Source organism: Nelusetta ayraudi, unplaced genomic scaffold (assembly GCF_046127955.1).
Source record: "Nelusetta ayraudi isolate G7.1 ecotype Tasmania unplaced genomic scaffold, CSIRO-AGI_Nayr_v1 ptg000011l, whole genome shotgun sequence".
Taxonomy (NCBI): domain Eukaryota; kingdom Metazoa; phylum Chordata; class Actinopteri; order Tetraodontiformes; family Monacanthidae; genus Nelusetta; species Nelusetta ayraudi.
The window spans coordinates 3,840,459-3,868,163 of NW_027466061.1; the positions used below are offsets into that span (position 1 = coordinate 3,840,459).

At 45.1% G+C, this 27,705-nt stretch overlaps 2 protein-coding genes across 5 annotated transcripts in view; both read left to right on the top strand.

Annotated features, from left to right (window-relative positions):
- Nucleotides 1–12,324, top strand: part of atp2a3 (ATPase sarcoplasmic/endoplasmic reticulum Ca2+ transporting 3) — a 48,163-nt gene extending 35,839 nt beyond the window's left edge. For 2 of the 3 annotated variants that reach the window (XM_076020114.1, XM_076020116.1), the window contains 10 exons: nucleotides 1,874–1,990; nucleotides 2,182–2,400; nucleotides 3,350–3,685; nucleotides 4,385–4,605; nucleotides 5,969–6,171; nucleotides 6,455–6,540; nucleotides 6,870–7,003; nucleotides 7,604–7,721; nucleotides 8,526–8,643; nucleotides 8,920–12,324. In XM_076020114.1, coding sequence (XP_075876229.1) covers nucleotides 1,874–1,990; nucleotides 2,182–2,400; nucleotides 3,350–3,685; nucleotides 4,385–4,605; nucleotides 5,969–6,171; nucleotides 6,455–6,540; nucleotides 6,870–7,003; nucleotides 7,604–7,721; nucleotides 8,526–8,643; nucleotides 8,920–8,963 — 1,596 coding nt within the window. In that variant the 3' untranslated portion in view covers nucleotides 8,964–12,324. Of the gene's footprint in view, nucleotides 1–1,873; nucleotides 1,991–2,181; nucleotides 2,401–3,349; nucleotides 3,686–4,384; nucleotides 4,606–5,968; nucleotides 6,172–6,454; nucleotides 6,541–6,869; nucleotides 7,004–7,603; nucleotides 7,722–8,525; nucleotides 8,644–8,772; nucleotides 8,807–8,919 lie in introns of all 3 variants that reach the window. The other variant, XM_076020115.1, reaches the window with a different exon arrangement.
- A 3,733-nt stretch (nucleotides 12,325–16,057) lies between these two features.
- camkk1a (calcium/calmodulin-dependent protein kinase kinase 1, alpha a) overlaps nucleotides 16,058–27,705 on the top strand; it is a 58,726-nt gene continuing 47,078 nt past the window's right edge. The window contains exon 1 of one of the 2 annotated variants that reach the window (XM_076020120.1): nucleotides 16,058–16,530. The gene's annotated coding sequence lies outside the window, so the exon portion shown is untranslated. The remainder of the gene's footprint in view (nucleotides 16,531–27,705) is intronic. The other variant, XM_076020119.1, reaches the window with a different exon arrangement.

A 27,705-nucleotide genomic window follows, 5' to 3' on the forward strand; every position in this document is an offset into this window, starting at 1 on the left:
TATTAGGCAGTCGTAAATGTAATTTTACTCCTGTCATTATCACTTTTTTTTTTTTTTTTTTTTTAACTCCACTCTGTTGCTGTAGGTTCAGAACTTGTGTGTAACAATTCAGCGAGTGCGAATCGCTGCCCGAGCAGCTGAAGCGCCGGCTGCTGGCCCTTGCACTTGTCAGCGGGAATATGCCAACAGTTCGGTGATGATGCTCGGTCTGGCTGTGAGAGGAGGAGGAGGAGGAGGAGGAGGACACGGTGACCCTGTGACCACGTCAATGCCTGGACACATTAAGTGTTGTTCAATACAGGACGACTTCCAGGCCGGGGATTAAAAACAGCAAAAAGCTTGTTTTGTAATGGGCACTAGACCTACTATTGATTATCTGCTCATCGCTAATGAAGTGCTCGCTAGTCCCTTGAGGAGACGCTCACAATTGCGTCTGGGTGTGAAAGACAGATGGGTCACTAAGGAGTTGCTGTGAACGTTCCAGCGGTGCCGCCGCCGCCACCGTCCTCTGTGTGGAAGTCAATGGTCTCTGGTTGCAAGTCTTTTCATGCCGCAAGTCAAAAATCCCTGTTGGTCTGGACTCCCTGAAGCTTGTCTGTGTAAAATCTCAGATAAAATGAGGGTTCGATAACTGAAACAAATAAATAAATAAATAAAATCCACAGTGATGGAGCAGCAGAGGTATATATGAGTGTCTTTGGCTTTGGCACACATCCCCACATGGGCTCACGAAATGTAATTTTAGAAATAACACTTTTTTGTGCTATTTTTTAAATTTTTTTTTGGCCAAGACATTTTTTTTTTTTTTTAATGAACTTTAGAAAACTCAGCTCGACTCGCATCAAATTATGGGTGAGAAGAACGATTTCCCAGCATGCCTTGCCACTCTCCTCCTTCACCGTCTGATGGTTGGCAGCCTTTCAGAATATCCATCACAATCAGCCAGACGGCTTGTGCGAACATCTCGTCTGTTTGAGCGGACGGCGGGACCGGCGGAAGCCTCTCGGGGCTTTTATGAGCGCTGGGAGATGAGAACAGACTCTAAGCTAGAGGGACACCTACTGGTCGGACTGGACCGTCGATGCAGATTTAAAAACAAACAAACAAATACAGTAGAAAATGAGTGTCTTGCCACAACGGGTTTTAGTAGTATATTACTGGTGTTGTATATTCTTCTACGACATTTTCAGAGCCTAATGTTCAGCCTGATTGCCTGGTTCGTAGCTAAGTCTGAAGTATTAGCCTGAGTCTGACACGATTAGATGCAGGGTTCCTTCACAAGTGTGGGAAGTGCTAAATTTAGCTTTAGCTTTTAGATTTCTATGTCTGGAAAAGTATGGAAAACTGACCATGTTGTATTGGAAAAATATTTTCTGATTGTTACCACTGGTCTGTTTTCTTTCTCTTTTTTCTTTCTTTTTTTTTTTTTTTAAGGTCTTTAGATCAGATTTTTCAATGCTACAGATGCAGGCAACCATTAGCAAGCCAAGCAAAGAAATGTCTTGATCCTCCTCCGTCTTGGGTGTCAAAGTTGCTTTGCTCAAAGTCCTAATTGTGCAATTTTGGCTACTTTAAGCACACTGGCATTATAACACGTTTTTTCAGACTGCATTTAAAAGGATAGCGAGTCATTGTAACGTACGGCTTACAGAAAAAAAAATTCAGACCGCAAAGTCATGATTCACTTTTGATGTCACATTCACTTTTGATGTCACATTATCTACAAAAATGGCAGCGATGACTGAAAGTGAAAGTCTGAAAAAAGAACAGAGTTTTCATATTACACATGTGTGGGAACCCTGTAGATTGGCCACACAGTTTTTCCTCTGTCACTTCACCTCTTTCCTCTTCCTCCCATCACTAAACCCACCAGGTGATCAGGCAGTTGATGAAGAAGGAGTTCACCTTGGAGTTCTCCCGTGACCGCAAGTCCATGTCGGTCTTCTGCACCCCAGTCAAGCCAGGATCCCAGAGCAAGATGTTTGTCAAGGCACGGACTAATAACTGAAGCAGGCACCCGTGTGTGTGTGTGTGTGTGTGTGTGTGTGTGTGTGTGTGTGTGTGTGTGTGTGTGTGTGTGTGTGTGTGTGTGTGTGTGTGTGTGTGTGTGTGTGTGTGTGTGTGTGTGTGTGTGACTTGCTTTCTCTTTGCCGTTGCTGATCCCTCTCTCCTGCTGCCCAGGGAGCTCCAGAGAGTGTGATCGAACGGTGCCAGTACCTGCGGGTGGGCACGGGGAGGCTGATGCTGACGCCGGGCCTGCGCGACCAAATCATGTCCAAGATCAGGGAGTGGGGGACGGGCAGGGACACGCTGCGCTGCCTGGCCTTGGCCACTCATGACAACCCGCCACGTAAAGAGGACATGGACCTGGAGAACTCCAGCAAGTTTGTGCACTACGAGGTAACGTCGCTAACGGCCATAGACAATCTGACAGAGTGAACTGGCTTCTTTCCCTTTCTTGCAACAACAGTGGCTTCGTACAGAAGTTGCAGTTTCTCAGGGGCTCTTTTGTTACATCAAGGGAAGCTCAGTGATGTCAGTCAGCCTGTTCTTTTAATCTTTATAGCAAAAAAAAAGTGTTACTGCCTGGAGTTTCGTAATGGAGAGAGATGAGAGGGATTTCAAATGTTTGATTAAAACAGTTTCATTAGTCATTTTTGATTAAAGTTTATACAGAAAAAAAAGAGACTGAGTCATCGGCCTGTCATATTATAAATCAAGTGTCAGATTTTTTTAGACATGGAGATATTATTTGTTAAGCTTCATGTTTACTCTAGAATTTCAATCTCTCTCCTCCTTTCACACTCTTGTTACCCCTGAAGTGGAAGCCGTGGTTGACATCGAGCCATAATTGAAGTCTAAAGCTCAAATTCTTCTTTATTCTTCCTCTATGCATTTAGTGCACAATCACCTAAAAAACAAATTGTACTTGCTCACTCAGACTGATGAGTTTGGCTTTGTGCTTTTCTTCAAACGCGTGTAGGTCACATGAGAGCCTTGGCCAGTTCACACAAGAGTCCACTTTTGAATTGCAGTTTGAAGTGCTATGTTAAAAGCGATCTGAGATAAAAATCCAAACTGTATTCTTTATTCAGATCCCCATTAGCTTCCACAGCTGTGGTCACTAAAAATGTGAAATGCCATGAAATTACATGAATTATAAAGACGCGTCAGGTGCCAGGATAAACATTTCGTTCTCAAAAAAAGTAAATGGGAACATGAGGAGTAACGCGTATTAACTGTGATGCGGCTGATGAACAGCAGCCGACTCAAGCGACCGCCGAGTCCAGCGCAGCACGATGAGCCGCGCACGTGGCTGACGTCCCTTCTCTCTGTCGTCCTCTCTCAGCTCGGCCTCACCTTCGTGGGCTGCGTGGGCATGCTGGACCCGCCCAGGAAGGAGGTGATCGGCTCCATCAAGCTGTGCAACGAGGCCGGCATCCGAGTCATCATGATCACCGGCGACAACAAGGGCACGGCCGTGGCCATCTGCAAGCGCATCAGCATCTTCGGCGAGGACGAGGATGTGACGGGCAAGGCGTACACGGGCCGCGAGTTTGACGACCTGGCGCCCGACGCCCAGCGGGAGGCCGTGAAGCGGGCCCGCTGCTTCGCCCGCGTGGAGCCGGCTCACAAATCCAAGATCGTGGCGTACTTGCAGTCTTTCGACGAGATCACAGCCATGGTGAGGAGTGTTGCCTGCCCGTTTTTTCCTGCACTTTACAGCGTCACTTGCTCCAATTCCAGCTGTGGATGTTCGAAAACACGCTTTCCTCGTCGACACCTCACACACACACACACACACAAAAGCGAGTGAAGTCGAAGGAGTTGCAGAGATGGCGCGAGGGGAGGTCGGCGAGGCGTGACACGTCTGGAGTCTCTCTGAGGCGCCTCCCCCCCACCAGACTCTGCTATCAGGAGCTGTCATCTCTGGGCTGCTCCGCTGCTCCCTGTCTGACACGCGTCCCAGAAGAGAGGGGCTGATATGGAGGGGGAGATGGGAGGGGAGGAGGCAACAATGTGGCCCGTTTTTTTCCCCTGTCAGAGGGAGTCCGCCGTCACTAAGCCCTGCCGCCGTGACGGATGAATATATCTCACTTGCTACGGCTTTAGCCTAATCTTGTCTGGATCTGAAAAGATAATGGGATGGGATGGTATTTTTTTTTTTGATGAGTGATTCTTTCTTTGTCAGTTCCTTCACTTTAGAGAATAATCTTGTAGTTGTAACGTGACTTAAGTTTGCCTGTTTTTTTTCTGGCAAAGCTGCTGCGCAACAACGGAAAAGCACATTGAAGAAATTGATGTCAATATATTTAGAAGCTGATGGTCAAATTGTTTATTAGGGAATACCTAATATTGTTTTTTTCATTTCATCCCATCACAGACAGGAGACGGAGTGAACGACGCCCCGGCTCTGAAGAAGGCGGAGATCGGCATCGCCATGGGCTCCGGCACGGCCGTGGCCAAGTCGGCCTCGGAGATGGTGCTGTCGGACGATAACTTCTCTACCATAGTGGCCGCCGTGGAGGAGGGCAGAGCCATCTACAACAACATGAAGCAGTTCATCAGATACCTCATCTCCTCCAACGTCGGAGAAGTCGTCTGGTGAGGAAACGGGACCCTGAAGTCTTCTTCTACCCCTTTTTCCCCAACCAAAGAGGACTCAGTGCTGGTCGGTTGCAGGTTCTGGTGCCGGAGCCTCGTCGATTTAGCTGTTGCATCTCCTAAGAACCTAAGAGTCTACTTTACCATTGGGAGAGAGCCAAGTTAGAGCCACACCATTGGCTAGCCTTTCGACCTGCTGTCCAAGTGGTTCTTCTGGTCTGTATTTAGTTTATAGGTTAATCAATGCAGAACTTCTGGGTACCTGGCTGCAGCCATCTCTCGCTGAATCTTTTTCAAATACAAGATTGGTCCAAGAGGCTTCTTCTAACTTAATAGGAGTGTCAGTTGAACAGAAAATAGCCGGGAGTTCCTCCTCAGAACACTGCTTCTTTGATTTAGCCTCCATATTTACCAGTTGATCAAAATTGTTGCCAGACAAAATCATAGACTGTATGGAAAGAAGGGAAAAGTGTTGAGTTTAAAAAAGGAGGCCAGCGCGGAAGTACAAAAAACCTGTTTGGCCAACAGGGACTGCCAAAGTTGCTTGCGGAAACACTGAAAATGGCAGCAAAGTTGTGGGTGCAGCTAATGTTGAGTAGCCAACTATAGTCAATATAATGGTGGGTGGGCGGGTCTTGGGGCACACACTGAACTTGCGCTCCAATCATTGCCAACCTCCGGTACCACCCACACATCCAAATATGGAATCTCCTGCTTTCAAAGCTCAGTATTGCGCTGACTGTGAAAACAATCTCCAGGCTTCCCATCAGGTATGATCGAAGAAAAAAAAAAAAGAAAAATACATTTTAATAAATGTCTCTGCAATTTTCCCAGTGCAAAAGTTCTGATGGAAGAGCAACGAGATAAATATTCCCACTACTTAAAAAAAAAAAAGGTATGATCGAAGTGTCCCTGGGCAACACACTGAACCCTACATTGCTCCCGGTGGAGCTGGCAGCGTCTTGCATGGCTGCAGCCACCCATGTAGGACAGGGTGAATGAGAGGCTGTTGCAAAGCACTTTGGGGTACTGTGAAGGTGCTGGAAAGCGACATTTAAGTGAAGTCCATTTACCATATATTAAGAACCCAATGGCTGACATCAGTGTGAGCCCGTCCATCCTTATAAACAGTCAATGGATGAAACTCGCTGGCCTGAGGTTCTGTGTCTCTGTCTATCTTCTTGGTGGCGGTACCTCCATCCCCAGTTCCAAAGGTAATCTGGGCCAGAAAATAATTGGTGCATTATCCTTAAAATCACAAAGCATTGTTGCAAGTGTCCAAACTAGTCCTGGAAGCAGCTAGAAAAGGGTTTTCTCTCCTGCTCAGGTGACGCTAACATGTCTAACACTGTCTTGTGTGCAGCATCTTCCTCACCGCCATCCTGGGTCTCCCTGAAGCTCTGATTCCGGTCCAGCTGCTGTGGGTTAACTTGGTGACTGATGGGCTGCCTGCCACCGCTCTGGGCTTCAACCCTCCAGACCTGGACATCATGGACAAACCTCCACGCAACCCTAAAGAACCTCTCATCTCCGGCTGGCTCTTCTTCAGATACTTGGCCATCGGAGGTGAAAAGAAATGTGCAGAGAGATCACATGGGTTTAGAATGTGTGTCGGCAGTTGCAGTGAATAGATGTCACATGGTGGAGAACCGGGATGTTTCCACCTCGGTGATTGACATTTTTAGAACAATATTCCAAAGTTTCACAGACTTTTAAATCATCCATCCATCCATCCCTGCATCCGTTTAGCTATCCATCTCCTTTTACAATGATAATTTGCATCCCAAGTTACAACCTTTTTTCTGTGACAAACACTATCAATGTTTTGTTTTGTTTTTTCTCCCAACAGGATATGTGGGTCTTGGGACGGTCGGCGCTGCCACGTGGTGGTACCTGTTTGACGACGAGGGCCCCCACGTCACGTTTTACCAGCTGGTACGTTTCAAAGCGCTGGGCCTTGTCAGTCCGGCTCTCAGAACATGGCTTTGATATCATTTCAAAGCAGCTCTCGGTGACCTCGGTGCGGCGATCCCGACCACGTACAGAAATACAGAAATAGTTTGATTACGCACGCAGGGTGGGAACCAGGCTGAAGTTTTACAGCTGTTCCCTCTGTCGCATCTGAGCTCCATCAAATTGGGTCACAGGGGTCCAGATGACACACACACACACACACACACACACACACACACACACACACACACACACACACACACACACACACACATGCACTCGTTAAGTGAACTCTTTGTGTCTGTCTGCAGAGACACTTCATGCAGTGCACCGAGAATAACCCCATGTTCAAGGGCATTGACTGCGAGGTGTTTGAGTCCCGCTACCCCACCACCATGGCTCTGTCGGTGCTCGTCACCATTGAGATGTTCAACGCTCTCAACAGGTCAGTCGTCTTCTGCAGGGGTTTATGGGTTTGAAACTCCACAAGTGCCTCAACTGTCACTGTTTGCTGGAAGAGCAGAAAAATACATCCCCCATTCAAAGAGGCTGCACTCACATTAAGAAAGTACAACCCTACTGCACACTATTGGTAAATGACGAGTGTTATTTCCCTAACCTGTAATTTAGGGACCTGTTTTTGGTTGGTGCGGTAAAGGGATTTAGCTGAGTCACGACTTAAGAAATAAAAAAAAAAAACAACATTCCTGATGTGAGGTGGAACATAAAAGGAATCATTGTACGCAGGGAAAAGTCCTCTGGTCTTTGCCAGAAAGGCTCAGCGAGTGAGTCAGTGGGCAGTTTAGAGCAGAAGCACATGGAGATTACTTATTTAGGAAAGGCTCTGATGATGAAAGCGTATCCACCGGTGCAGTCGTTTGTCACACAGCTTCACTAAATCTTCCTTTATGAGCTCTTTAGCTGTGATTTAAATCTCCCATCAGCTTCCACGAGTGCTTCTCGTCAAAAACAAAACCATTTCCATGTAAGTCCCTCCATGTCGAGTCCAGCGGCGCTGATTTATCTCAACCTGCCTCTCCACCAGTTTGTCTGAGAACCAGTCCCTGGTCAGGATGCCTCCGTGGGTCAACATCTGGCTGCTGGGAGCCATCATCCTCTCCCTCTCCCTCCACTTTCTCATCCTCTATGTGGAGCCGCTGCCAGTGAGTACTCCCCCTACTGGCCACACTGTGGACCCTGTCAGCCAGCCATACCGGCATGTCCACACGTGTGTATAATAGCCAAACTGAGCGACTCTCTCTGCCAGTGTGCAGGAGAGATAAGAATGTGAGCAGCAGACGAGACTTATGGAAATCTAGTGGCGTTAAATGGAAGTGAATTTAAAGGACGTGTTGGACACACAGCAGGGCCAGAGCAATTTTCCAAGCCACAGCTCGCAAACACGAAAAGGGATGTTTCCACGAGGCGCTAAATTTGTTTGGTTTGTTCACAACCTGTCTTTTTCCTCTTTTTTGGGGTTGATGTGGGAGTTCCTGACCATCAACACTGTTTTGTTCCTTTAATCTGCAGTTTAACAGAATAGATCGTTTTTAAAGTTAGTCTTAACAGTTTCTTCATTTACACTTTTGTTCATTTATTGAAGACATTTATTCGTTTTCCCCTCCTTTCTTTTTATCTATTGTAAATCTAGCATGACGATTTAAAGCTTGTTGTTCATTTGCAGAATAAAGTCACACAGAATTATCACTAAAATCAGTATCAGTGTCATCGTATGACAGTAGTAACATTTATTGTAATAGTTCCTTCTGAAACATTCTATCCACTCTCTTTTTATTCTATTCTCATACGTGATGTTATTGGCAATGAGAGGCTCGCTTCCCACGGTAACACCTCTGTCCAGTTCAGCTAACTGGGTCAGCTAACATTAGGAACACTGACACCGTTTATGTCCTCATTTCTGTCCAAAGCATTAACTCCTGTGTACTCAAGTGTCTTGTTTTTTTCAGTTAATCTTCCAGGTGACCCCCCTGCACTGGTCCCAGTGGATTGTGGTGCTGAAGATCTCCATCCCAGTCATCCTCCTGGATGAGGCACTAAAATACATGTCCAGGAACATACTGGAAGGTAAGTTTCTTTAGTCCAGGAAAAAATACAATTGTCAGTATCTTAAGATGAATGTGCAGTTGTTCCTGTGTTGAGCCCGGCTGTCACTGACCCTTCTGTCCCCTTTCCTTCCTCCCTCTTCTAATCCAGCCTAACCTCTTTCTGTCTCACCCTCTGTGACAAGGTACTTTTTTTCCGACCTTTCCATTCACTTCTTTCCTCTCCCGTAGAAACCCACTGAAAAACAAAAACGGCAGCTCACGCCTGAATGGTTCTGTCTCTTCTTTCTCCCAACAGCTGACGAAGACAGGAAGTACCGGAGGAGATGGCAGAAGAATTGAGAACCTCTCCCTGAAACACACTCGCACACTTAGACACACGGCTACCCCTCTCCCTCTGCACCCTTCCTCCGACCCCCAAACCCCCGCTCCTTACGAGCAGAAACCTTCTCTTTCCCTGCTCCTCCTTCCCCGACTCCTGCATGTCCAACCATCACTAGAAGCGAGCGGCGGCGGCGTGCATGAGGATGAGCGCGAGGGAGAGAGCATGCGTGTCCCTGCGAGCACGGCTTTGTGTCACCAGTATGAGAGTCGGCACCTGAGAGCGTCCATGCGTGCATGCGTGTGCGCATGCGTGTGTGTGTGCGCATGCGCGCGTGTGTGTGTGTGTGTGTGCGCGCATGCGTGTGTGTGTGTGTGTGTGTGTGTGTGCGCGTGCGTGTGCGTGTGCGTGTGTGGCAGATCTGCGGGCCCGTCTGTCTTTACAGTAGTAAATTTGAGAAAAACCACATTGCTTAAAAAAACAAGTGAAACTGCAGGAGGGCTCCGCTTTTTAAAGATTGGATTTTGTTTTTTCTTCAGCTGTACAGCACAAACAAAAGACGTCATGGTGCACAAACTGGACTTTGGGGAGGGAATGTGGGAGAGAAAGGGGGCTGGAAATAATCACAGAGACTGAAAGAGTTTTTAATTTTGAAGCGAAGGAGGAAGAGGGGGAGGAGGAAGAGGAGGAGGAGGAGGATAGTCTCGCTAAACGCCAGAGGATTAGGAGAGCGATGAGTGATGAATCCTGCTGTCACCCAAACCAGCCGCACCACCGTCGCCCCACCACAACGTTGACGACCGTCCTCATCCGTCGTCGCTAAAGAACTTTACCTCCGGCCAGTACGACGCGTCGCTGCTCTTGCGCTGCTGCTCTTTGTCTTTGCTCTCCTCTCTTCATCGCCCTTCAAGGCGCCTCTCGTCGGCTCCTTTGTGTCGCGTGTCGAGATGCCCTCAGTTCAAGCCGTAGGCGCTAATAGCTTCCTTTTTAAAATCTCGCAGTCGCACCACAGGAAGAATGTAACTGTAAAAAAAAAAGTACAAAAAACAAACAAACTCAAACCAAACCAGCATATCCACAGTTGTCTGTCCAACCTGCCGCTCCCTCCGTCCGTACGTCCATCTGCTGAGCTGCAACTGTCGTTTTAAATAGAATTTAATGTAACTGATTAGGTCAAAAGTTTGAAAAGTTATCTCGCAAACCGTCGGGATGACGCTGCAAGAAAGTGGCGTCGATCCCCCCTTTTTAACTCATCGAGTCACATCCCAGGCCAAGCCTTCATATAGCTTTACGTGACTCCTTTAGTGTACCTTGCCCCCCGCTGCGGGCGTTGTTTTTAGAAATCCATCCATTGGTCCGGCGTTGCACACTCGAGGGGAGTCAAGGAGCGCCAACTTACCTGCTGGACTCGTCCCGCCGCTGCAGGCAAAGCACACTCAGCGTCCATGCCTTATACTGTACCGGCCGCCGTGCCTCCTCATGCGGTACGCGATCAATATGAATGTGTCCCGCTGGCCTTTAACTCACTGACTTCACCGGCACCGCTCTTCTCTCAGTGACGTTGGGAGGTTGTGCAGACTCTGAATGTCCACACGGTCTGCGGCTTCTTCAAATGGCCTTTTTTGTCATTTTATTTTGCTTGGTGCAACGCTCTCACAGCCTCTCCTGCTCACTCAGTGCTTCAGCAACTCACTTTGGGTATTGTTATTTTTATTATTATACTATTATTATTATTTGTTAAATGTCTAAACTAATGTATTTGACTGAAGGAATCTACAGGTTTAGATTGTGTTCTCACGGCTGTGGGCTTGGTCGGTGGTGTGCTGGGTCTCTTGTTGCTTCCTCATTGGTCGGATCGGCGGTCTTTCTTGCTTGTTTTAATAAATATAATTAAATGGTGTTTTTTTGATCAGAGCTCTGGTTGTCGCAGGCAAAGACTTTTTAAAGCAGATTTCTTTACTTTAGATAAAGGTTTTAAACAAACTACGCAGATCATTCCCGCTCCTCCTCCTCGCAAAGGCGAGAACTCTTAGAATCTGTTGTAAAATCCCATCCTGAGATACTTGTGGTTCCTTATAGGACTGTTTGTAGTTGTATGCGGAAGTTTTGCTGCTTGGTGAGGTTTTTCTCCACCCCCAGGCTTCTCCATTGTTTAGATTTTTGTCAAATCCAGCAATTTCTTCCTCAGAGCTCTGTTCTCTCTCTGGGTTCAGTGTTGAAGATGAATTGGGGCCTCTTTAAAAAAAAATCACATCACCAGGCACAAAAAATTTCCTGACGTGTCGTCGTCCCCCCCCCCCCCCCCCCCCCCCCCCTCTTTCCAAGTGAGAATATTTCTGGGCAGAGTATCCCCCATTTTTGTATACCAGGGGCTGAGTTTTATTTTAGCAAGTAATGGCTTTGTTTTGGTTGCGTTTGACATAAATTAGCTGCTATGGTCAGTAATTTCTCCATTTCTTGATAAAGTCTTTGTTTCATCACTATGAGAATGTGGGTGGGCCTCTGACTCGCTGACCCCCCCCCCCCCTCCCCCCTTCCTGACTCCCTGTCCCAGGTCTCTACAGCCCTGTAAGTTGCTGGCTCTGTGGCCACCAGGCTCTATAGGTCTGTATTAGACTCATTATTTACTACTGAATCCTCGACTCTGTACAGAAGATGAGATGGGATTGCATGGAACATTGTTACTGTAATAATAACCTATACAGTATATGATATTTAATTTTTTTTTCTTACCAACGATAGACAGAAAACATTTTTTTTTTTCCTTTGAGCACATGGTATCTTAGGATTTCCTCTCTTGTTTTCTAGAATAGAGGTTTCTTTTCTCCTTCCCAATTTGTTTTCACACTTGCTGGGGTTTTGTGTCTTTTACTGTAGGGGGAAAAAAGAATAATGACGTTATCATGTTTAAGATAGACAAGAATCACGTTAGTTAACGGCGAGGAGGCTGATCATTTCACTGATGGCTGTCCAGTGTGAGAACGTTTCGGATTTTGTGAATGAACTGTGTCTGGTTTACACTGAGCAATGAGCAGTGATGAATCCTGGGTTATGAAGTTCAATGACTGTATATTGAAGGGCCTTCTGTGGACGCAGGCTCTAGAGACCTGTGACAGCCATGTTGGTGTGGGACAAAATTTTCTTCACTATCTGTGCAACCAACCACCATCACTGACGGTATGGAGCGATCAGGTTTGTGTCTACTATACAGTTAGATTTCACTCAGTCTGTATGGAAAAGTAAACAGTCTCTAGAGCCTGAGTTCCACTTCTGCGAAATGAAAAATGGATTCTCTGTATTGCCTTGTTAATAATAATTGTGGACACATAATTTTATAAATGACAAAGATGTGGAAATAAAGATAATTTATCTTGTTATTTATTCAGAGGTTGTCATTTTTTTTCGTGCATGGTGGACAAACGTTTTCAACTGGCACTTTAGTCAGTGTGAGCGCAACTGCAGAAGGACTGTTGACAAATCCAAGGCAATGATTCTGAAGATATTTGCATGACAGTTAAATGTTGCCAGCAAGAGAAACATTTTGTCTGAGAACATTGGCACTTATAGTCGCAAAGCATGTCAAATATGTGTTGATGGTTTGGACCAGCGAAGGACCAGTGTTCCTTAAATAGGGTCAAATGTTTACTCGCCTTCTTTCTCATCCATCTGGCTCTGGGATTTTCCTTCATGATCAGTCTTATGGTAATATAAATGCCAAGACAGCTCTCTCTTGAAGTCAATATAGCTATAGAAAAGTAAAGTTTTTCTTTTGAAAAAAAAAAAAGTACTCACAAGTACCATTTATTACAACTTATTTGATATCATGTTTAGTCACTGGTGATGTGAGTACACAAAGTGGTTTTAAAAAGGAAATAAGTGTAGCCTAGTCTAGTTTTATTGCAGGAGCGATGAACTTCCCAGGACAAACAACATGGAGAAATGGAGCTGAAAGAGTATGGTTTGTATTTTCACACCTCTGAATCGAACGGTGCTCTTTAAGGTTTGCTACAAAAAAATAAGTATTAATATTTTAGCGCAAGTGTGCTCGATAGGCAGCTCCGTGACTCTGAGGGCAGAAGAAGCAGCGACAGAAAATGAATCAATAAATATTTTAGCACATCTTTTTCTCCCAGGTGAAGTCAGTATCCAAAGGTCTCGAGTAAAAATGGAATCGAAAACACGCGTGCATGTTTTCAGTGTCGCTAATGTAATTAGTGCATCTTCATTCTTGAGTTAGCAGTTGATATTCTAGGAAAGGTGCTGGTCGAATGTCAAAGAGGCAGCAATAGTTCACTACAAACAATAGTACGACAAACAAGTCAACGTGAAGCGTTAATCAAAGACAATGATAAACATTTTATTTGCAATCTTAACAGTAGGCCTTTAGACGACTGCACCTACAACTTCTGGAATCAAATTTCAGTCCAATTATAAGTTACGACTTATTTGGGGAACAAGACTGTAAAACCGAGTATTGAGCTTCACAACGCAACCTTTTATTTGTATTAAGGCCGTACGGCCAGCAGGGGGAGACGTGACACCACCTTGCCCGTGTCTAGAAAACTGGGGTCACGTCAGGTTGTGGTTGTGTTTTCAGCGCGACTTCTGCTCTATGAAAATACGTTAATGAAAACAGATCAGCGTCGGTGGCCTGCAGCAACCACCTGCAGCCTTCCAATATCAATATAGTTTCCTCCCCAAGGTCACCACAACCTTTTACAGCGGCCCCGTCTGTCTCACCCTCACATGTTCTCTCTCGCACTTCCTGGAAAGAGAAGGACCGGGTTCCTGTCGAGGCGAGGCCCCAGGAGTGAAGGTGGGATCCCAAGAGCTGCAGGGGAAATAGAAAAGGATCTAATAGTGGCACGTTATTTCCGCTCTGAGCCTCAGAGGGATGCAGGAGAGGGAAAGTGAGTCGGTCCCAGTGGGGAGGAGGAGGGGAGGAGCGCACATTAAAACACTGCTTGTGTGAAACAGTGACGTACAGGTCACAGACAGGGACAAGGTGATACTGTATTATGCCTTGTGTTTTGCGTCTTTTGTGCCACCAACATTGTGAAAGTTCTGCTGTGAGGTCAGAGGTGAAACAATACGAAACAACATCCAAATGAGAGTCTCCGAGAAGAAGAAATTTCAATCTCTTCACCCTTGCAGAGTGTGACTCCAACTTGGCTCAGCTTTTCTCTCACTGACTTCTATTTTATCTCCATCCTTTTCCTTTTAAACTGCACAGTAAGTGTTTGGGTTTTTTATAGATTTCCGTTTGATCAAAACATCGCCCGGTTCCAAAGAAGTGGGTAATCGTGTACTGATTTCAATCTGGCCGACACACGAGCCTGTCTGTGCACATACAAGGTTGCGTTCCCGCCGGCTTGCAGTGTGACTCACATGAGGAAAAAGGAAAACAGACTCACTTGCGCGGCCATGAGGCAATGAAAGGTTGCGAAACTGTTGAAATTTCTGGGGTTGGGTGGGGGGGGGGGCATTGTGCCACTAGGCAGGACGCTCTGCCCCTTATCCCATAATGTCACCCAGTGTTGTGTCATGAGGCCAAAGCCGTTGCCAAGAAACTGAGTGAACTCGGACTGAACTTCCCCCACGGCTGCGGCCGCGCGCTCTTAAAAGGCTGCAGCAGCACCAGAACCGCAGTGTTGAGCTGCCGCTGACAGACGCAAATACCGTGCAGTGTTTACACTGACTGTGGGTTTGAAGCACTGCTGAAGCATCACTGCCCGGAACCAACTTCCTGCTGGTTCACAACCAGACAAGACAGGCTGCTGACAGTTACTGCAATTGAAAGTCAGTTAGAACCTCATCATTCTCATTACTTGAATTAAAAAAAAAAAAAAAATGTAATTAGGATTTAATTAGGATATTAACATTTTAATATGTAACACAATGTTGCAGCAGTCAATACTGCCTCACAAGTTGTGGGTTTGATTCCCAGGGACTTTCTGCACTTTGCTTTTTCTACCTGTGATAAAAAAGATAAAGTAAAAAAAATAATTTGTCGGATCAACAAAACACCACACTAATAAAACAGAGAGGCTGCCTTGCTAATGAATGTTTCTGCAGTTTTTACACTGGTCTGTCTAATAGTCTCAGTGTCTAGTTAGTGATGGGTTGAGTGGTCAAAGGAGACAAAAATAGTGGTCTTGTGAAACCGTAATTGTTTAGATTTTAGAGAAGAAGGAGTGTTTTGCCAGAAAATATAGTAAAAATAATGTACTTGGCCCACAGACTCTTACACATTTCAAAAACGATCTTTCTGTTTGGCCCCTCAGTGCAGCTCTTGATTTACTCTGCAGTTTAATCACAACCGAGGGGCTGCGCGATGGGGATCTTTTCAGCATGTTTACATTCCTTTGTTTATGTTGTTTGCTCTCTGTGTCTGAAAAGCACATTAAGTTTACAGCGAATGGAATCCGCTCTGCAAATAAAAGTGCCGCTAAAAGACATCTGGTGTTGCTCATAACTTGTCATTAAGGATATAATGTGAGAGTGCAGCCTAAACCCAATAAAGAAAAAAAAATGTCTTTATCCATTTAGGGAGCTACAAAGTGTTTTGTTACAATTCACCTGGCAGCTCTCATGGGTAAAATTTATTTTTTCAGAATTTTATGGCCACTGGTCATGAATTTATATTGACAAAATGTGTAAAAGCAGTGATTGGACAGTAACCTAAACGGTGTGAATTATTATTCTAACCTCAACTATGCTGTTTGCTGGCAGTTCATTTGGGGAATTGAGAAGCAGAGTGCGACAAGGCCGCTAGGGGCGCTATACATGTGTTTTTGAATACTATTGTTATTAATACATGAATTCAGTCAGTCCGAGTTTATGTTGAGAATCCTCATTGAGAATTGCTCTGTCAACAGTGGCACAGGCGGTTATAGCACCTCTGTTTTACACAATAGGATCATTTCAATGAAATCACGGTGATGGTGTAGTCGTGTGACAGTGCCGTGCACGATGTGATATGACAACGCTGCCCGTGCACCGGAAACAGGGCGGATCTTAGGACCCGTGGCCGCATTTCTTGTCATAAAAATACAAAGTTGACCAGGAGGTTTATACCGTCTGCATGTGTGTGCGCGCGCACGACGTGCGTTGGAGAGGGGGGAAGCCCAAGCAAAAAAAAAAAAAAAAAAGTGTGTGCGATCGGCCAACACCCCGCCTCTCTGTTGTTGTGTGCACGCTGCAGTGCTGCAACAGCCCGACAACCAGCCAGCCAGAACAGCCAGCTGCGGGATCCGAGTGCGCGTCCGCATCCAGCCGCTGGGTGTCTGCGCTCCTCCGGAGACTGCTGGCGGGCAGGGCAAGGCTGAGGCTGTTTCCGGAAGAGAGGGGTGTGAAACATGGGACACATCTCAGGTCAGCCGCTCATCCTGCCGCCGCAAGCCGAACACGCAGCAGCTCCCTGTTGCGGCTCTCTCCCAGTCTGAGCGCCGAGACCGAAACACCGTGCGGGACACCGAGCGGGACATCCCCCCCCCCCCCCCCCCGGTCCTCCACCAACCAACCCCCTGCTTCAATCAGGAGCCGCTTTGAAAGGGGGCTGCGACCTGCACCGAGCGTTCGTTTTCGGTGAGTGAAACTTTTCAGTTCTAATTTAGCGTAAACAGCCCCGACGGTGTTGCGTAAATATGGGGAAGTAGAGGCGCTCCTGTGAGCTGCAAAGGTGGGTCGACGTGTGTGTGTGTGTGTGTGTGTGTGTGTGTGTGTGTGTGTTTTCGTGTCCTATATTTATTTATATATTTTTGCAAAGCACTAGAATGGATTATACAGATATGGAAGGGTCCGCAGAGCTCTGCATTGGATTTTGAAACACTTTACGCACGCACGAGCGGTGCATTATCCCCCCACGTGAATAAAGTGCCCTTGATGTGTTCCATTAAAATGCCATTTCATGTTGGACTTCATGTCAAGGATTGGACCGGAGTGTCACCCAATCTGGGCTGCAGGTCCCATCGGGGAAATCCCAAGTCGCCCTTCAGTCATTTCCTCACTGACATGCACCGAGAAATGTGATGTGAATGCAGGCTGGCCGCCTCCACCGACACAAAACTAATCAACACCACTCCCAGATATTGACTATTGACCACGTATCGTAGTTGTGTTGGGGAGGAAAAAAAACACACAACAACAACAGTGTAAAGTTAATCACATTTAGGTGCGTCCATTAAGAGCTGCAGGAATTAAGATTTTTTTCTCTCAAGAATGACTATCTATCTATCTGTCTATCTGTCTCTGTCTACCTATCTATCTGTCTGTCTGTCTATCTATCTAATCCTTTCTCTTCAGGATTAAATCTTGTCCAAATTGATTTTCTAGAAAACAGTTTTTAATTTAACTTTGCTGGATTATGGAGATGTGCTTTGTGCCTTCACCGCCGCACTGGAACCACCAGACTTGGTTTATCTTTGTTTTAAGCTGGGGAGAAATGCAAAGCGACAGTGTACGACAGTACGGTGCTGCACTTCAGAGTGACATGGTGTCTAATTGGAACAAAGGATGGCTCCGAGTCCTCCTCAAGTGGCGTTCATTTCACTCTGCCTAATCCCCTCCTTCATGAGGAACGAGGCTGCATTGTTCCCTCTATGAAGGTAACTCAAAGGGTGACTTCAGAGCGAGCCGCCGTCTCCTCTGCTGCTTTTCCAGCAGAGGTGGGAGCCCTATGAGTGACGCACGGCAGATGACTGAGTGGTCTTTACTTTTTCCCTCAAACCCCTTGAAGGATGAGGCAATGTTGTGAGTCCGTCCAGCAGACAGAAACGTTGTGCTGTGGTTTTTAAAGCAACGCTGTGTCGGGTTTGTTTGTTTTTTTACCCCGAAATGACTAGTATTACTTACTCAGTCTTCTCCTTCTTTACGTCTGTTAACATCTCCTGTGAAGTTGGAGGAGCAACTAGACCCTACGCTCTTGTGATGTCCTTCACTGAACTGTCCCCAGAGTCCGGACAGACTTTGGGAAAAGAGCTCTTTGCTATGCCACCATACCGCTTGGAACACTACAGTCAGATCTGAAAAGGGCTGATCCGGTCTCTTCTAATGCTTTCCATTACACTTTATTCACTAGGCCAATCTTTTAAAAATGTTTTTGTTTTTAACGATTGCTGTCTTCATATTGGTGCTCTTATAATGTCAAACTGTTGATTTTTAACATTTTTATTTGATTGTAGTTTTATTGACTGGAATTTTATTTTATTGGTGTTTGACGTGTGCTGTGGCCAGGTCGCCCTTGTGAATGAGATCCTGATCCCAATGGGATTTTACCTGGCTAAATGGAGTTTGAATTAGTAAAAAAATAAAATAAAATGGGATGACTCCACCTCTAATGCTGTTGATGGATGTTGACATTGGAGTGTGAAGTATTGCTGCATAGTGAAGGCTGCTCTCGCGGGAGGGTGGCCAGATAATAGTCCTTTTCCGGGGCAGCTGGATGCACTGTGTCAGTGGCAGGGGCACCATTTCCTTCTTATGGTGACTTGGGGGGGAAAAAGATAGTGAAGCTGCCATTTCAGGAGACGGGAACAACGTTGCTTTTTGCAGTCACAGAGAAGGAACACTGCTTGGTCAGCCAGCAGTATGTGAGTCTACTGCACTCATGCATTTCTAAGAGTCTCTGATCAGCTGTCTGGTCTGCCCCCGCTGGGTTTTATTTCCTGATTTGTTTGTCGTCTGATGCAACAGGAATGGCAAGTCAGCGAGCCGCCTTCGCAGGAGGCCGTGCGTTGCAATGATTTCCGTACCTCGCTGTAAAATTGTGCCGCTGTCATCTCAATGTATTGCATGCTGGTGTGCACGCTGGTGTAATATTTTCTTGTAAATGTATTAGTGCCATTAATTATTTTTTTTAATATTACATCACAGAGAAGCCCACTGCTTCTAGTCTACCTGCACTGATCTCCCAGACGACGGCTGCTGTTTTCGTCTTCGGCGTTAATCAGCGTCTCGTCTCATCTCGTCTCCTCCTCTTTTCTGCTTTTACTGCTGAGTGTGCACGCGCTGGCAGCCCGCCTCACACTGTTTCCTCCGGGCTTTGGCAATCATACTGGAGCTGCGACCTGGCTGCTGAAAAAGAGGACACGTCAACAGCCTCCAGTCCTGTCCCTCCCCTCTGGGAAATCACTTGAGCGAGGTAAAGTGAAGTGAAGGGAGAAGGAAATTGGCATGATGAGCTTGTGTCTACATATGAGGGTGCACAATTGTATAGACTGTATTGTTTCTGTATTGACGCCTCAGATGAATGCCATGCAGAGTTTGACGCAGACTTAGGCAAGCGCGGCTAAACCGGGAGCGACGGTAACCGGGGGGAGGTGATTCTTCTGTCACCCCCAAATCGTCTCCTGCCCCCATCGCAAAACTCTCAGCTGAGCCACGGGCCTGCAATTTGCAGTAAGTGCTTCGGTTGCATCATCAGCAAGGCTGCGTTGGATGCATTATGTTGGCAGCGATTCCATTTCAGAGCGCTCCAAATGGCTGAAAATTGGAGACCCCGGCTGACTCAGAGCCGGAGGAGGCTTTGGTGGAGCTGCATTGACGCACATCCATTTTATTGTCTGAGTGATGATTGTCATGAATCCCGCTTTGGAAAAAGGAAGGAGGTGTAATTAGAGTCAGACGTTTAAAGGGCATTTTCTCCTCTACCTCCTTAGATCAACCTCAAAGACACTCTTGTCTCCTCGTCCGTTAATTGGCGGTCTTGCTCTCGTCCAAACCAAAACCCTATTGGTTGAACAGCTGAGCTTGTTAATTTAGAGAGGAATGCAATATTAAGTGCTTTAAGTGTTAATATATTTCTAGTATTAATCAATTATTCCATATAATTGTTGTGAGAACACCCTTGTTTGAGTGTAGAGGGTTGTCGACTGAGCCAGGTCACAGACATTTGGTGGCAGCAAGATTTTTTTTTGTTGTCAAAACCGATGGCGCAAAAAAACAAAAACAAAGTCAAGTGTAAAATCCTTCTTTGCGTCGTTTGAGTTACATGATTATTGTGTTTTCATGCTGTGGGATTTGCAAAGCTAATTTGTTCTCGCTTCAAGCCTGACTTGACCATTTAGTTGTTAAGAGTTCACTGCTGCTGCTCTGGCTGGAATAATAGTCCTGTTTACCAGATTTATGGTGTGAATTTTGTTGCATTTTACCTCTGTAGTTGTTGTGCCGGGATCACAAGTCGTGTTTCGCACCTACATATGTTCACGTGATACACAGACCTGGGCTTGTGTGTCACTTTTGTGTGGAATTATTCAGACAAAATATCAACACCTAGATGTAGTAACGTAGAATTGACTTGTCGTTTGCTAGCTGAAAATATTCATACATTTTTGCTGTACCGGTACTTTTTTGCAGAATAGTTTCCCCTCCCCTGTAAATGTGCGAATCAACTGTGCTTTCAAGCCTGGAGTGCGAAGTCGCCCGGTCCCTTGGAAGCCACAGTGTTGTGCTCGCCTCCGAGTGTCTGACACACTTCTGTTTTGCAGCTGTGAGAGAAAGAGTAGCAGCTGTATCTGTTCCTCTGGCGGAAGCGGAACCATTAGTCCTGCCATCTCCTTTGAGGTGCCAGCTTCCCGTCCCTGAGAACCTCCCGTCGGGCTGCCAGTGAGCTGCACTGACCTTGAATTGTGAGCTGCTTTCAGTGCACATTTAGGAGTGGAAAAGGATCAGTGATGGGAACGCCAAGCAGGGCCGATGCTCCATTCTGGGGGTCTTAGACCAGCGTTTCTCAATGATGATGGTGATGGGTTGCGACCCACTTTTGGGTCACACACACACACACACACACACACACACACACACACATAGAGAAGAGGTTGGTCATTTATTTTGCAAGACACACAATTCAATTCAAATTTTTTTTTTTGCTTGACTTGATAGAAAGTGGGCTTGCATTTTTATTTTTTGTGTAATAAATTTGGATTGCAACTTCAAGATAAGGATAAAATGTGGGTCCTGAGACACCACCATTTGAGGACCACTGCTTTAGACGAATGAAGAGAAGTTGTCATGGCACCTTTGTCAAATTAGTTGTGACGTTGTTCATGGCAAAGCCAAAGTATTCCATGGCTCACTCATTAAAATATCAACTTGTATCAACTTGCTAATGTCTGTGTTTGCTTCACCTGGACTTCTTTTGTTTATTTTTTATTACACTAATGCTGTGGTGCATTGTTTATGTGGATGAAACTAGCACAGCTTATCCAATACATATCCACATAATGCGACCAGGCTTAATGTACACCACTCCTTTGGCAAACTTTTTAAATCCTTCTTTCGCACTGAGATTGAAACTGCTTCCTGCTCTGAGGGGGAAACCCCCTGTTTGCTTTAGAGAACGATCGAAACCATGCGACTGTCTCTGTTCCCTGTACCACAACTAATTTGCCCTCAGCGTATTTACAAATTTAGACTGCAGTTTTTCATTTGTGGTCATGTATCCAATCCAGTCATGTCAACAATTTTGCCCGGCGATCCTGTTAAATGGGATGTTTCTGCTCGGACACAAAGGCTGCATTCAAGTTTGGTCACAATGAGGCCCTCAGGCTCCTGCATTATACAGAAGTCACTTGCAATCTTTTTCTTTCTTTTTTCCCCCCGAAACATTCTTATGTGTCCCTGGCCTGTACACTCACTGGAACAGAGAGCAAACAACCCTTTCACTTTTGAAACACGCTGTTCCAACATCTGCCATTTCAGTGACGCCAGTATGGCTGTTTTGATTGGGCAAAGATGAAGAAAAATGTTTAAAAAAGCAACACGAGTTGTCAGTTCACTGTATGAACACTATTAAACACTGGACTTACAACTGTGCCTGATTGAGACAATACGCTGTTCATCTGTCTTATGTTCTTTTTAATTGAATGCCTGCAAAATGCCAGCAAGTGACCGAACAATTTCCACTGGTGCGTTATGTGATGCGCCATTATTTGCCTTTGCGTTTATTACTGTGATGATTGCAGCAAATTGCTTTATTATCCAGACTATAATGACAGTTGAGTCCGAGAAATAATTCCTTCTAACTGGCTGATTATTAAATGCAGATGGACTGTGAAAAATGTACTACATTAAACTCAAATCTTTGGCTCTATTTTGTGTCTTGCTCACAGACTCTTGCTCCTTTGGAAGCTAAATGCATTTAGAATAAAAGTGGTGGGAAATTGTCAGTTGATGACAAGATAAAAATTCCCATCCAGGGTTATTGGTGAAGTAAAAAAAAAAAAAAAAAAAAAGATTCTAAATGAAATGAAAATAATCGACCACAGCGTCATCCGCTTTGCCGCTGGCGCTGCTTTCACCGCTGTATGCGCTAGTCTCTTCCCAGCAGGCCACCGCTGCACTCAGGTAGATTGACCCATCGGGATAATTTCATTTATAAAAGGATTACTGACAGAACCCTCCGAAATCTCCAGGTCTTCTTCCAGAATGGAAAGATCCTGAGTTATATTAATTTTCTCATTCCTGAAAAAAACAAAACAAAAAAAACCTTCACGTCGGTTTATCCATCCATCCATCCATCCATCCATCCATGTATTTATTTATTTATAATAAAATAATAATTAATTTATGTAAGGTCTTGCAATAAGTCACTGCACATTGCTCATGCTGTAAATGTACATTTGTGCAATGTTTCATATTTGGCATGAGATTGTATGAAAGTGTTTTCTGTCACTGATATATTTCAGTTAATATATTGTGTTGACTTTCCCCCCTGCTCCTGCCTCCTGCAGCCGCCAGACAAACACAATGAACAACAACCAGCTCTCAGTCGTGTCATTTGGTGAGAACAAACTAAATCACTCTATTAAAAATACATCATCGTTAACGGCATTTTACTTTTTATTTTTTCCACTCCCACTGCAAGACTTGCAGTGAATACACTACCTGCCATCTTTCTAAAATACATGCAAGACAAATAGCGTTGGCCGTTTGGAGACAGCTGAGACACCCTTGACTTCCCAGATCCTCATTAGTGCACAGTGGGCTCACTAACACATCTGCATATTAGTTATTATTCCGAGCACGACCAATAAGGACTCTGGGGGTTCGCACATCTTTGACTTAATCCTTATTCAAGTGCAGACTTCCACACCAACTTCCACACCCTGGAAAAGTGTGCGTGACGCCATCGGTACGACTGAGACCAGGGAGCGTGTTGCAATCAAAAACATCAAAGGAAGATGTGGTGAGAGATAATTGGGAGCTTAATTAGTCAAAATGGGACATGAGAGTAAGTTGTAAACATCACTGCCCACCTCATTAGTGCGATCTCTCTTTATCTTCAACATATTCTCAGCGAGGAAATGGTGTATATTTGTAATTGGCTGTGCACGCATTCACACTTTCTTTGCACCTTGTTTAGCACATTAGGAGGACCGTCGTGGTTGGTGTCGCTGTTTTGTGGTAACACAGTAGTTAGTAGCTTCAAACGGGCGCTTACACTCGTGCGAGCGACGCCTGACCACGAAAGCCACGTTTTCACTACGATACCTGTAAATAGCCCCCCAAATATACTGCCATCTTCAGTGGGAAGCCGGTTTCACAGTCACTCCTGCTCTGCATGAGGCATTGTGCTTATGCAATGTGCCTCAAGAGCACCGACACCTTTTTTTTTTTTTTGAACAACAAACAACAGCTATTTTTTGGTGTTGTGTTAAAAAAAATAAAAGTTTACATGTCTGACACAGCTATTAAGTTAAAGGCCTACAAATTTGGCCACTATTGGGCACAAATTGAGTTGAATAAGCAAATTTGCCAGTTTTTCTTGGACACAGTGCAACAATTTATTGCTTCACAGAACATGATACAAATAAAATTACCTTCACAGAGGAAGACACCGTCACAAGGAAAACATCATGGAACCAGTTATCTTTTTATAGTTTATCTTTTAACAGGTGTGGACTACATTAAACCATGTCAACACAGGGATGTACAGAGATGCTAGGTAATTTGCGTGAGAAGAAAAATTGCACGTCGCTTTGTTGTGCTTCATTTATCATTGTTCCACATCTCGATGGAGGCTGGAAACATATGAAAGTTGAGGCAGTGTGTCTTGCACTTTGGAGTGCACCATGGAGAGGTTTAACTGTTCAAATAGCCAACTGTAGAGTTCAAGATGTTCTTGAATCGAAAACCTCCCTCTGCCGAGTGTCCCGGCAGCCCTTCTCATTTTCCCGCTGGCCTTTAGGGAGCAAACAGCCGCAACTGATGGCTGGCTGATGGCTTTGTGTCTGTGTCCTAGAGAGCTTCTTCTCTGTGCTGCTACCTTCACACCCTCAGCCTCTGATTTGAACCAGGAGCATGATTCCGACCTGAGAGGACACTTGTGTGCGAGAGACATTGGATCTTGCTTTCATAACAATTAGTTAAAAATAGTACATGGTCATCTCAATGGTTTCATAAGAATGCCCACTCACACACACACACACACATACACATACAGACACTCACTCGCAGGTCTTAGCACCCAACCCACATGTGACGACAATCAAAGAGATGCAGTCGTAGTGAAGTGTGCATGAACAGATGGTGCTTCATCTTCATCTTTTTATGTTTGCGATATTTCACTTGATGCATCGTTTGGCCCACACATGTCTGTCTGTCTGTCTGTCTGTCTGTCTGTCTATCTATCTATCTATCTATCTATCTATCTATCTATCTATCTATCTATCTATCTATCTATCTATCTATCTATCTATCTATCTATCTATCTATCTATCTATCTATCTATCTATCTATCTATCTATCTATCTATCTATCTATCTGTCTGTCTGTCTGTCTGTCTGTCTGTCTGTCCAGTTGTGTCAACATAGCACTCATGCCGACACTTCACATTCTTTTCTCCATCAAGATGGAATGAAATCCAATCTCACCTCTAGTTGAGCAGCTTAATAACTTTTAAGCATTTTAAACAAGTGCTTGCAGATTTTATGCCTTCCCATTGAAACGGCCATTTTCCTTATAATTGGAGTATAATTGTAGTTTGGCTGACTGGAAGTCGCATATATTGTTTCATTTCCGTAATCAGGGCATGATTGAAAAAAAGGGAGCTTGCTCTCAAATGGCCCCCCTGGATCATCTGTCAGCCTCTTGCATGGACTCGCTGTTGCTCACTATGCCACTCAACAGCCCTCAGTCTACTGTTATTGTCTCTAGGTCCTAGTTCTTGCAAAACGCTTTGATTGCACTTCAACGGCCAACTGTCTCATTATTGCTCCCCAAGCTTCTGCAAATCACTCATTTCCCTCATGCTTTTATGATCCATATCTGTTGTGATGGTGGTGGAGGGAGGCATTGACAAGATCGTCTACTTTGGCTCTGCCGGTCCAGTAAAGGGCTCTCGCAGCTCCAAAGAGAGTTTTGTGTTCTCAGCAAGCGCCGCAAGCAAGAGAGGGATTCTAAACCTGAGCTGTGATCTCTGCTGACAGAATCCATCTCTCCGGCATCTCCACATCTATTTCTGTCCCAGTCTCCTCCCAGTAAGCCCATAGAAGTTTCCCACCGTGCAGATGATGGAAGTGCGTTGAAGAACCGAACTGGCGGTATCTTGGCAAAGTCCGTTTGAATTGAGCAGCAGGTTTGGTCCCCGGCCGGCGGCCTCCCTTTCACAAAAACAACCTATTTTGGTGCAAACCACTCCTCCAGTGGCATCGACCGACCTCGGCTCCCCTCGTCTGTTTCCCACATCAGAATTTCCCTTTGTAGCTCGCATCAGGGCTGTGAGAGGAGTCTCCTCAATGCCGCAGCTCACATTATTGATGAGGCAAGAAAGAAGCTCGAAGCTAAGGGAGCTAAAACTCTGTCTGCAATCTGGCTGTTATGCTGCTGGAAGTGTAAAAAATAAAAAAGAATCTGCCACAGCATTTGAAGGCGGAGAAAAAACAGATCAAATGTGGAATAAAAAGTCACCTCTTAATCGAGTTCTAAAATGGTTTTCTTCCATATTAAGGTGAAAATGAATTTTCAAAACCTAAGTCACTGTGGTGAGCCACATTTCCGCAATGAATGTCAGAGTGATATTACCATGACTGCACCAATGTCAGCAATATAATAGTAAAACAAACATAATATATAATATGTACGTATTCATATTTTTATTAAAGTAAAAAAGCGCAATCCATTTTATGTTGTGTGACTTGAATCAGTAGAGCTTTGTTCTCCTGCTAATGTATTAGAATCCATTAGTTAATGGGTTAATCCAGTCGATTGCCGCTTGACAGACCACAGTGCAAATGTGCAATATTTATAGAGAAACTATTTCAGAAATGAAAACAATGCTTATGATTATTAGTTGTCATGAGTGCAATATTGCTTGACATGATTATGTTTTTGACTGCTGAGAATCAGCTGTGGCATCATCCGAGTGAATCTTCCTTCGTATCATGTCCTTTTTGCAAAAATGTCTTTCTCTGGTAGCTCAGGGGAAAAGAAGAAAAATGGAAACACAACCTCGAGAGGGCTCCATGCGTTCATGTCGTGCTGCACTCTTGGCAAGATTCGAGAGTGGAGAGGTGTTGAAAGCTACCAGAGACAATTTAAGCTTGAAGCCAGTTTTAACCAGTGGCCAAACCAAACAACAACAAGATTATGGTCTTCCAACGGGGAAGGAGTCATTGACTGACTGAAAACTGACTGATCAGTTTGAAGTTCCGCTGGTAATGACCTTCACAAATGAGTTTGCTCTGCTGTCTGCATGCTGCAGAGAAGTGGAGTCATTGCAGTCGCTTAGTTTGGAGCTCGAGCAGCCTCACGGGATCCATGTGGTGCATGTGATATTTTCCCTATTCCTCACAGGAAGACACCGCTGAGACCCGCTGGCCTGTAAACACATCACTTGAAATTCATCCTGACCTTCGCATTAAACTATCAAGCCAATTAATTAGACACACTTTTCAATGTCACATTTGTTTGCTTTTTTTTAATCGTTTCTTTGTTGTTTTTCAAACACACAATCTGTAAATGGTCCAAGAAATGGCTGTTGCTTCAATGAGAGACATTTTTGGGGTGAATCACCAAAAAGGCTGCTAGGATAAACATTGTGATACCAGCATCTCACTGATGCCAGCGTAATCCCCTGCCACTGACCTTTAAACACGCGCACGCACACACACGCTCACACACGCTCACCTCAAGTCGGATTTTTGTTTCACGAGTGGGATTCCGTGTTTGCTCGTTTGTTTGCTTCTTCTTTTATTTGAAGTCACCCCGGAGCACATTGAGGAACCTGTGCGCTGGAGATAAGAGCTCCGAAGATTAATTAAATTTTGTTTTGATGCTTGAAATGCTGTGAGGAATAGATTAGTGGGAGGAAAAGGAGCTTCTGACTCAGTGGATATTTTGTGCTTAGGCGGAGACCAAAAAGTTGTGCTGTTTTTGTAAAAAATAATGATTTATTATGATCTATTCAATAAATCAAGTCAGGTGAGCACATTCACTGTAACTCGCTCTGAGCCCAATCAGAGGCTGTGACCATCTCTGGCCAATCATGTTGCTATTTCCAGAAAGCTGCAGTGCAATTTGCACCCTTTCAGTCTCTGGTCGACAGAGTTGTATGACACAAAGCAAGGAAAGCTGTGTGTTATCCACTGCATGACCTCCAGCCAGATTGTGAATTATTACCTTCAGGGAGATGCTGTAAAGCCAGCAGATGTAGAAGCCACCACTATCAGCTGTTCCTTTCTGTCGTCTTGCCTTCTAAACTAAAACACTGCACGGCAGAAAGACTTTATCAGTGCACTGCAGTCAAGGAAGTGGTGTCAAATT